Below are 10,993 nucleotides of genomic sequence, written 5' to 3'. Positions count from 1 at the left end.
CAGCAACATTAATACTGAGGCAGAGCAATCAACCCCAGCCATTCGTCACCAGCACAGGCTCACGGCACCAGCTGTAGGGTGACACCAGAGCTCCCACTACCACCCTGGGGAGGTCACCAGACGTGGGAACAACCACAAGCCTAAGTTCAGAGTCACGCTTCCCAACCTGAAATAAATGCACTCAGCAGTCACCATTAGAGTTTATTTTTCTTCGTAAGTGTGCAGTTGTTTAAAATTCTACAGTAATGATGAAGTCATAGGCTACTACCTTTAAGTGTGGAAACAGTTTTCAAAAACAAAGACCATGCGCTACAAGTGAGGAACAGGCCATCGACTCTTCAGCTGGAATTATTTTCAATAAATACTGATCACTTTAACACGTAAATGGAATGACATGTTCAGATTTCTACACAGCTCACTATGAAAACAGCATGGTAAGTTACATAAAAGCTTCAACTTCAAGGATGTTTGCTCGATTATTTAATTACTTTATTAGAAAAAGAGAAATGCAAGAATACTCAAAATGGAGTGTCACCTGGACAACTTTTTCCCCCTTATATTTTGTAAGCTCCTATTAGCAAGACAATTCCATCAGAGCTGGCAGTTTGGTTAAAATACATATAAAAGAATCCCACACACCACTTTAAGGAGTTGTTACAGGCAAGTATCTTGATGAATTTGGAATGGGTCTTCAATAATTGTATCCTGACATTTATTGCTTTTATTTGTAAACCTGAAATCCAGTTTATTCCTTTGAAGAGTGTTAGGACTAGAGTGAGTGAGATGCATGTTTTACTTGTATCTTTGCATTCTGGTTAAGAAGAAAAAGAACCACGCACAAAAACACACATCCACCTTCATCTACAAAACAGCCTATACAGAATAAAGCAGAACAAGGTAAGTCCTAAAGTGTAGCAGTGTTTAAAAACATCAGCAGGGGTAGAAACCTAGCTCGTCTAGCTTATCCACAAGCTTTTTTCCTCCCATGCTTGGCCATAGTTCAGGTGTTACGTGAGGAAGTTCTGGCTCTCCTGCAGAGAAGAGCAGTTTCAGGGGGTAACAGAATCAGGATTTCAGGAAAAACAAAGGTGTGTTTTACTGGAACTGAGAGGCACAGTGCCACATGTATTCTCCATGCTTAGATTTATTTTGACTGTTTCCCAGCTACCAAAGGAGGAATGTGAGGTGAGGACAGGAACCCATATTGGTTACAAGTATTGCACAGTTTTTACTGCTTGCCAGTTAGGCTAGCAGCCTGATCTCAATACAGACCCCTGGAGTTTAGAGGATTTCGAGGGGTTTAGAGGATTCAAGAGTACGTATGTTCGACAGATTCCAGCTCACCTTGAACACTGCCAGCCTGAAGGTGCTACACCCCAAACCAAACTGGCTAGACAGCCATCTTGTAGAACTGAGATGAAAGGGGTGTCACTCTCACTAACAAATGTGCTACAAGACAGTTTGTCTGAGGGACTGCATTCCAGAGGTTTCCATCTCTTCCCCTTCTGGCCCCCAGAAGAAGAGACAAGCAAACACGTTTAAGTTGGGATGTATTTCTGTAAACACCAAAACATTTTGCTATACAATAGAAAAAAGTTACTCTTCTTATATTCTTAGAGGAGCCCTGAATACCTTGGAATACCTGTATCCTGCAACTATTAATCTGTATGTACCACATGTGCATTTCTTGTATTGTACACAAACTGAAAGCAAGCTCGAACAATAGTAAATAGCAATTACACTCCTGCAACAGGTAAATCACCACGTTGCAGTTGCTTACTCCTTTGCTTTCGATATGTAGTCAGCCAGTTTGTTGATACTATCCTCCTGCTGTTCTAGGGCATCCAGTATGATGCCCATCGGGGTCTTCTTCAAACCTATTCCTTCCATTTTGTTCTCCAGCTTGTTCTTTATGTTCCGGAGCCTCAGCGAAGCATGGACAAACATCACTGCATAAAAGAAACATGCTTATTAATTGGTCATGCCCAATGAAAGCATAGTTCTTGCAGTGTCCATCTTAAGACACACCCCAAAGCCGTGACATCACTGGCAGACGATGTCTAAATGACTGCTTAAGTAACTGCAAATACCCATTTAATAATAACAACACTGAAAATAGCTTGTACTGTTTTGTGTCCCCTTCTCCCCACCCCCGATTTTATTTTGGGACAATTTAAATAAAGACATTTAAAGCCACGAGCCACTTTAGACTTTGCAGGTTTATTTGAGAACGCTCAGTTCAGCCCCCCCTCACCCTCAGCTCGGAGAACAGCAGAAATACTTACAGAGGAGAGGAAGAGTGATCCCGAACATGAACACCATGACGTCTCCCAGATAGGAGATCAAGAAGTAGCTCGACAGCATAATGACTATTACAAACGTGGTTGGGTACTGCTTCTTCATCCTGCGGAGTATGTCCTTGTTGTGCGACACCCACACAAACCCCATGAACACCAGGACCACCACAGTACCGCCAATAAGCATATTCAGGGGACTCAGAAATCTGGAAAAAAAAAAGAGGGGAAAAAAGGAAAAAAAGAATGAAGCATCCTGTTTGAGAGCCTTCAGGACTTGTGCCCACACAGCACACATCCAGCTCGCTGTTAACTTTGTTGCTGGGCAGGTAAGGCGTTAAGAAGTCAGCTGGTCTTGCAAAACCTTCATCAACCTCTGTTTTTTTTTTTTTTTTTTTACAGAGAAGCCAATAACACAAGTGCAACCGAGCAAACAACCCTTAGCCATGAATTAGCATATGTAGATGGTCTTTGTGTTCTCTTCCTGAGCATAGCTGAGGATAATGAGAGTGTCTGCAGCATCTCCTTACTAGAGGCACTCACCACCAGCCGACCTCCTGCCCAGGTTTACAAAAGGTGGAAGGTAGGGGGATGCTGAGTACGGGAAGTTACTTTTGTTCTAGTGGTTGTTGTTTATGCCTTCAATACTTACCAAATTTGCACATGGTGTTCATGTCAAAACTAATGCTTGGACATAACCTAATGGCAATTCACTATGCCAAGAAGGGAATGAATGCCATTCTCTGCCCAGCTACCCAGATTGCCTATTTTCTCAAGACAAAGCACTTGTTATAGCCAAACTACATCAGGTCTTTGAGAATACCCTAATATTGATACAAACTGTTACACTAATTCCCTTGCCAAGCAAACATGAGAGTCTGAGGTAACTTTATACTAAACTGAAGACGGGTTGTGTGGGTGGGTGGCAGGGAAGGAAGGTTTTCCCCAGGGGGTATTACTCCAGAGAATACAGAATTAAACCAAGTGTTGGAGCCTAGGCTTTCAACCCATCATTTCTGTCTGTAATTTACACCTCACTATTCCGCTTACGTATTTCTGAATAAACTCCCTTAATGGCTTATACCCAACTGAGATGATTTTATGAACCTCCAGAGGAGCTTACCACCACCAGCACAACGGATGGAAGCCCCGTCCCAGGCAGACGTGCCCAGGAGTCAGAAGGAACCGGAGCATGGGATGAGGGTCTCGCAGGAGGAAGCGCCAGGCCTGGCACAGGGGCTGCTGCCGAGGTTTGTGTTGTGTTATTGCTACCAGTTACCAAGCAAGCCAAGCCACCGAGTGGCTCAGCTTTGGACTATAAACAGCAAGGCCCTTTTTTGGACCAGGGTGAGAGCATCACCTGCTCAAACCACTTTTCCAAGTATTTAAAGGTTGCTTTGTCCTCAGCTTTCGCCGATGGCTTTGCCCAGCATGTTTCTGTATTTGCACAAGAGCCAGGCTAGGTTTCACTTCTCTAGCAGTAAGCTGCGTGATTTCAGGTGCACTCTGATTTACTCCCTCGTACGTGCACAGACCGCACTGCACAGCAACTGAGCGCTCTGAGCTGCTACAACTGACAGCAGCACAGCGCTGTCCTGATAAAGCCCCAGGCAGGAAGGATTTCATCCTGTACTCTTTGCAGTCTGCCTATCCCAAAGCTCCTGGGCGCACTGACTCACCGCTCCACCCCGCTGCTGAGGAGGATGCTCTGGTTTGTGGTCTGTGCTTCACATCCGGCACAAGCAGAAGAAATCTCTCGCTGGTCTGCCAACACCGTACCTGCAGTGCCAGAGAGCATTTCCCCAGAGAAGGAAGAACCCCCTGGAGTTACTTCAGATCACAGCCTGGCTACAGTTCTGTAAGTCAATTGTGCCAACAGGAGAGAGGACAACTGGATGGAAAGAGATTAAAATTCAGACTGGTTCCCCACCTGCTTCTGCTACTCATGCTGAAGAGCCGGCATGGCTTTTTGGAAACGGTGATAGGGCAGACCTGCTTCTTGCATCTGAGTCATTCTCTGCAGCCAGCCAGATTATATTTAGCTCTGAATTGTCAATCCTAAATTTCCAGACTGGAAAAAGTGAGCAGTACTGCTCTGGAAAGAAATTGGTTTCATCTGCGTTCCCTTGTAGCCGGAGAAGGAGGGCGGCTCACGCCCGGACCACACCAGTGCCCTGTTTAGGCACACGCTGCCGGACAGAGCAGATTTTGAAAGCAGAACTCACCTCCACATCACAACTGGCGTAGAGCAGAAATGGCCGAACTTACTCGGATGGCTCACAGCAACCATTTGTTTTGCTCCCAAAAAATCTACTGACAAGCTAATGCTGGAAGGAGCAAAAGGCTAGGCAGGGCTCCACGCTACCCGGTGTCTGGTAAATGCTCGCAGAGCTTTATCTTCCCTACCCTTCCCTTCGCTCTTTACAACTTCAGAAATGGGTGGTGAAGAGCAAACCCTCCATGATTATAAGGAAAAGATCAAAGATTCCCCTGCTCTATGCTTCTTTCTGGTATTACACAGGTTCTGTATTACTGACTGGCTGTAAGGGAAGTGGGGAAAAAAAAACAACACAACAAAAACACATTCAAAAGATCCCATTTTCCTGGGGAAAGTTAATTGAATTACATGTTTTCTCAAGTGGGCTGCATTCCAATGCGTACAAGGAAACAGGGAACATAAGTATCAAATGAAGTCATTCAGAGCCGCAGGAAAACAGATGGGGATAGCAGTTGCCACTAAAAACTGGTATTCAGCTTATCAGCCATGTGTCCGCAGACTTGGATACTGCTGATTACAGTGCTGGATAAGGTGTCACACGCCAAGCTTCCCTTTACTGCTTGAATCCCCCACAGCATAATTCACAGTGCTACCTAAAAGTCTCCAAGAAGTTCATATATAGGCACTTCTGCTCCAGCAACAGCATTTTTCAGGGAGGCAGATCCCCACTATCCCGTTTCACTCAGAGCTGCTGGCACGCTCCTCTCACTACCACAATAGCTTAAGACTAAAAAGGAAAAAACAGAGGCACGTTATTTTAGAACATGTATCCGGGGAAAAAGAAAACTGCCTAACAGCCCTGGAAGTCACCTTAGAGCTGAACCACTAGCACGGATATTGGCCTTATTTATACACAGACCAGAACACGATACGCCAAATTCATGGTCAGGCAAGAAGGCTGGAAGTCTTTCAAAGCTGCTGAGACAAGGTAGGTGCCCAGCCTTTAAGCATGTTACAAGATACTTTCTAAATATAAGTCCCTTTAGGAGGGATTTGTAAGGCCTCTCAAATACTTGAAAATGTAATGCACGGAACTGTTAGCATGTCAGTGTTGTGGCAACTTGAATTTGAATTTGGGTTGCTCGGATGACTTGGGGAAGATGCACTCTTTTGGGGCTAGGGGAAAAAAAAAAAAAAAAACGAAAAAAAACCTGCTCATTCTGACTGCCCTGAAAGGAGTCAGTATGGCAGGACTGAACATTTGGTGGTGCAGTCAGCCTACAGCTCAGAGCCCTAACGGGATGCTCTACTGCACTGCTCTCTGCAGTAGACAAGATACAGCCCTGGGAGGATGCTGCAGCCTCTGACACTGCTGGGACAAACCGGCAAAGAAAAGCTGTCATCTAGATTTAGCACCAGGAGCATCTCAAGGCAACAGCAAGTACCTGGGGTTGTGTTCCTCTTGCCCTTCAGAGACCAGGCGGGCCACCACATCTGCCTCAATGCAAAGTAAAAAGATGGGGGGAAAGAAAAGAACAAATAAAAGAAACTTGCTGTCTGCTCCCCGGGGCAGGGACACAGGCACTGCCCTGTGCCAAGGGCGGCCGTGGGACACGTTGTGTTCGTCCAAGTGGTATCAGGAGACAGCACAGGTGCCACCAGCTGGGGCTGCAATGGTGTGGGAGGAAGTACTGGTAACTGTACACCTACTTCTCAAAGCAACAACAAAGCAAAACAAAACAAAAAAAAATAGATAAAAAACCCCACATCTTAAAATTGCATTCATATTTCTAGACTCTGTGCTACATCTGTCACAAAGCAGGTTAGATTCCCACAGAGCTGCAGGAAGTCCAACGAGCTCTGCTTTCAGGGACTTACGCTACCTGGTCTTGCTGGGTTACTTCACACCCGCAGGCTGCTGCACAGCCGCCTAGCAGGAGAGCTGACCACCTGCTTGGAGAATTTACAGCTCCAGCGTAGGGAAAAAGAGGAGCGTAAGACTCATCCTCTGAGCACAGCAGCACGAGCCCAGAAGTAGGACAGGCCACATAAAAAGAGAAAGCAAGCAAGCTCCTTCCTTGAGTCATCTCCCCTTCAGATGGCTGTCTCAGGGTGATTATTCAGCAGCTGCTGGCACATCTGTTTCTTCTGCACGTGAGTAGGCAAGTCTGAGCAAAGGCGCTGAGCTGGACACTTCCGATCGTTGGGAACAATGCCTTTTTACTGAGAGCAGCACAGCTGGGTCATTACAGCGCAGAAACATGAAAACTCCCTTTTAGGAAGGCTCGTGCCTCACCACCTTCCAAGCGAGGGACAGGTGAGCGCAGTTATCTGCTTCCTTCCTCGTTCGTGCTCATTCAAACAAGGCTACAAGAGACAGCAGGTTCTGCTTCTCCCCTCTCCCCATTTCTGGCTGCAGTGAGGTCACGTAGCTGCACGGAGAGGTAGCACCTACAAGGACGAACGGCGTGCTGTCCTCTGACGTGTCACCAACACGTCTGGTCACCGCCAGGTGAGAGCCCGCAGCAGGCACGGGTTTAGCAATGCTTCTGTACTCGTTGCTTCTCGCTTACATCGCTTTCAGAACAGGAGTAGAGTCCTTTCTGCAGAATTGCCAGATCTTTATGAAATTATGTAGCGTTGTTATGCAACGTACGTTTTAGAGCTGCGTGTGTTGTGCACTGTTCCTAATCTTTCATCAGGCATTAGACACTAAGCACTTTGCTGCTCTGGAGGCTGTTCTGGCAAGGGAATTACCCCCATGCCAGCCAAGGCCGTGGTCTGGGGTGGAATGAAATTAAAAAAAGAAAAAGACACCCACACTCCTTCAGTGCTAGGGGTTGTACAGATGGCCGGTAGACGCGTTAGAGATAAATGGGCAAAGGAAACCTACATCGAACTTCAAGCTGCAGGGAAAAAATTATGCCAAAGGACAATGAAGACTCTGAGTTGTAGCATTCTGAAATGCATTACGCTTCTTAATGCTATCACTTAGACACTAGGTTTTGGCAAGTACAAGGCAACAAAAACCTAAAAGAAATAACCTTGATTTAAGTCGTTAGTTTGAACAGCAAGACAGAGAAGCCTTGTCAGAGTAGCTGAAAGCCCGGACAAATGGCACTTATTCGGCAGAAGGATTGTTTGGGGGAGAGCTGCAGGCTGCTGTGGGAGGCACTGCTCTTAATAAATATCTGTAGAGCACTCGCTGTAACAGGGCCCTGGCTCAGAGCAAAAAGGGCAGTCATCGTCCAGGTCCTATGCAACTCGGAGAGGGGCACAGTTTGATTTAGCAATGGTCTTGGTTTTTATCAGCAGCAGAGTTCCAGGAAAGAAATAAAAAAAAGAGCACACTAGTCCGGATTGACTCATAAAGGAGTTTGCAGGGCAAGGAGTAAGGGGAAGAGGAACTGTTGCTGCCACCAGCCTGTATGAGTAGAGTGGCATTCATTCAATACTTCCCGTTTCTTGTTCACAGATTTAATAGTTTCTGCTTAGAATAAGCAGAAATAATAGTTTTCTGCTGGGGGCTGAAAGCAAAACTTAGCTGCAAAGCGCAGAAATCATTTACATGTAACAGTAGCCATCAGAAGGCAAAGGGAGGGGAAGAGGCAGGGCAATGATGCAGCAGAGATCATTACGATTCCACTGCACTCACAGTAAGGTTATTCCATACCTTGCAGAGAGATGGAGACAGTGAAAGGTTGCAGAGGTCGATGTTGTTGTACAGGAGGCTGTAAATTAAGCCATGGCAATAAACTCTGCACTTGCGCTATCAAGAAAGCCCTAGGCTACAACTTCCATCTCAGCCCAGCATTACCACAGCTACCAAGCTACTACAACAGTCAAAAATATTATCTTTGTATCACCTGCCTGTCTGTATAATTAGATAGTTTAAGAACAGGTAGAGTTGGTCATGGGATAAGTTTAGTTGTGATCACAAAGACCACTGCACGAGCAGTTTCAGTAATCCTGCCCCTGGGCCTGTATACAGTCCTGGAGTTCCTAAAAAGCCACGATTAATCACTTATCGCTCAGGAATTCCTGCCCATTACAGAATGAAGTGCAAGGCCACAGCTTAGTCATCAATGTAAATTTAATCAGGAGAACTTTCTTTGCCTTTCTCCCAAAGCTGCAGTCTGGCCAAGTGAAAAATCTTTTATTAAAAAGAAACGGGTAGCTTTTCTTTATTGACGGGTTAGCCTGTCCCCTTTAGTCTCCTGTCCTTCTTTAGTGTTAGAAGAATCAGGTTTGTCATATAACAAAGGCTCCAAGATGCACAATAAAAAAAAAATCACTCCAGGTGTTTCTTGTCCACAAATTTCAGCTCAGCAGGTCTCTGCTCAATATGAAGATATCAGAATTGCAGTTCTGGTATTAATCTCTATTTTGTTCAGCTCCATTCTTCCTCCTCCCCCAGCCCCAGCAAACCAGTAGGAAGCAACTGGGAGATACATCACCATCCTTGATCTGATAAGAAGGGATCAGAGTGCAAAAGGAGGAAGGAATTTAGGAGGCAGAGTAAAGTTGCTGCTGTTCCAGCCCTCCAGCCAGGGATAAAGAAGCTATTTACGTTTTTTTTTTCCCCACTTTCTTGGGGAGAAGAGTTTTCCCCCTGCCTTCCACGGCTCCTTTGATTTATCTAACTGGCTGCAGCACTGCACTGGTAAACAAAGGCAGATGAACACAGAAGTTTAGCCCGAGGTGGGCAAGAGTCTGGAATTCTCTTTTTACTGGTCTAATAATCCCCTGAATTGACTACAACATATCTCCACCGAAATTAAGAAGAAAGTCTACAGCATTATGCCAAGCTGTTACACAGAAAAAGAAGCAGCGGGGTTCTCAGCCCCTCCTGTCACAGGCCCACGCTCCCTGCAGCCCGGAGACTCTTCACTGACTCAGATGCTGGGTCAAGAGCTTCAGATGCAGAACAAGAATGGATTTAGGGGAGGAATTTAAGCCTCTGCAATATATAAGATAAGATATACTTCTGCCAAAACCACTTCGGCCTAGTGGCCAGGCAAGCCTCCAATTTAAGCATTTGAGCATTGTTTGTCGAGGAGTGTTGGAAATGTATTCCGGTTTCTATATTAAAAGCTTAATCATCACAGCCTCTGCTGCAACTGCTGCAACTCGTGATGAAGAGCTTTCTGGTCTCAGAGCACTACTTAACCACCAGTCACAGGCCTATATTCAAGGGGTGATTAGGAGGTTATTTCCCAACTCCCCTTAGGGATGCCGGGCTGGACAAGAACAGGGTCCTGCCTTGAAGGTCTCAGTCTTGCCCCAAAACGAAAGAGATGGGCATCCTACTTATTTTAGATCAAGGGCTTTCCAGTATGCACTAGCTCAGAAATAAGAGCGGCCTGTTCTGCCTGCTGGACATAAGCTTAAAACTATACCAGCAAGCAGAATTCATCCTTTTTAATTCAAAACGAAGTTTATCTCAGCTGCACGGCGGCACCGGGCAGGTTTAGCCAGGCAGTGCCGATCGCTGCGGAGGCCGCGCTGACATCCAGCACCGGCCCATGGCTGCTCCCTGCCACCCCAAAAGCAGCCGGGCGCTCCTGCGGAAGGTGCTGAGCGGTCTGCGGAGGGGGAAAATAAAAGGGAGCTCCCCGAGTCGCTACACAGCCACGGGAAGAGTTAAAAAAAATAAATCACAAACCCTAGCCAGCAAGCAAACCCAAATCAAAGCCGCCGCCTCACCCAGCCCGGGGGGGCTGCCCCGGGGCTCAGCGACCCCAGACCCCGGTCCCAGGTCCGTGATCCCCCGTCCCCGATCCCCGGTCCCCGCCCGCGCACCGACCCCACGATGGCGACGACGGCGGCGGCCACCATCAGGTAGTTGGTCTGGTAGTAGAGCAGGTTGCTGACCACGCGGTTGTTCCATTTCGAGATGTCCTTGAAGTCGGGCCGGGCGAAGCGGTCCGAGCCGGGGAAGAAATCGTCCCAGGCCCGCAGCGGCGCCACCTGCACCTCCATGGCCGCCGCCGCCGCCGCCGCGCAGGCCTGAGGGAGCCGCGGCACCGCCCCGGGGCGGCTCCGGGACCGCGGGGGGAGCTCGCCCGGCCCCGGCGCTGCCCGGCCCCGCTACTGCCCGGCCCCGGCTCGGGAAGGGGCCAAGGGGGAGGCAGCGAGGCTCGGGGAGCAGCCCCCTCAGCCGAGGCTCCTCGAAAATCCGGCTGTCAGGACGCTCCGCCGCCCCTGGTTATGCGCTGGGTTCTTTGTTTATGAGATGAAACGAGGGTGAAACGCACACGGCCAGTCCAGCTCGCACCCAGTGAAACGGAGGGGATGCGGATGTGGATGACCCAGCCCGCGGGGCAGCGGTGTGGTTGTGCTCTGAATCCCCCCACCGAGGAGGCTGGTGTCAGCAGCCATAGTGATTCTGACTGCACTGATTTGTACTGAAATATTGGTTTTACGGTCTGTCTGCACTTCGTTGTCCGTGGCTCCAGCACGCATTCTGTGCCGGTGTCCC

General features: G+C 47.7%; 1 protein-coding gene and 2 long non-coding RNA genes across 3 annotated transcripts; 1 reads left to right on the top strand and 2 right to left on the bottom strand.

Moving 5' to 3' along the window:
* Positions 1–188: 188 nt before the first annotated feature.
* ARL6IP5 (ARF like GTPase 6 interacting protein 5) lies at positions 189–10,596 on the bottom strand. The gene is made up of 3 exons (XM_083795215.1): positions 10,319–10,596; positions 2,286–2,503; positions 189–1,949 (listed from the first exon to the last, which is right to left on the bottom strand). Exons 1-3 carry the CDS (start codon positions 10,492–10,494, stop codon positions 1,777–1,779), a joined length of 567 nt encoding a protein of 188 aa, XP_083651341.1. The 5' UTR covers positions 10,495–10,596; the 3' UTR covers positions 189–1,776.
* Positions 4,878–6,021, bottom strand: LOC310880036. The gene is made up of 2 exons (XR_014571345.1): positions 5,958–6,021; positions 4,878–5,299 (listed from the first exon to the last, which is right to left on the bottom strand). It is a non-coding gene; the product is annotated as an uncharacterized lncRNA (long non-coding RNA).
* Positions 5,980–10,350, top strand: LOC310880034. Its single transcript, XR_014571342.1, has 2 exons — positions 5,980–7,024; positions 8,930–10,350. It is a non-coding gene; the product is annotated as an uncharacterized lncRNA (long non-coding RNA).
* Positions 10,597–10,993: the final 397 nt, after the last annotated feature.

The sequence above is a fragment of the Anser anser genome, assembly GCF_964211835.1.
Source record: "Anser anser genome assembly, chromosome: 12".
Taxonomy (NCBI): Eukaryota; Metazoa; Chordata; class Aves; order Anseriformes; family Anatidae; genus Anser; species Anser anser.
This window is presented reverse-complemented; position numbering and strand designations above follow the sequence as displayed.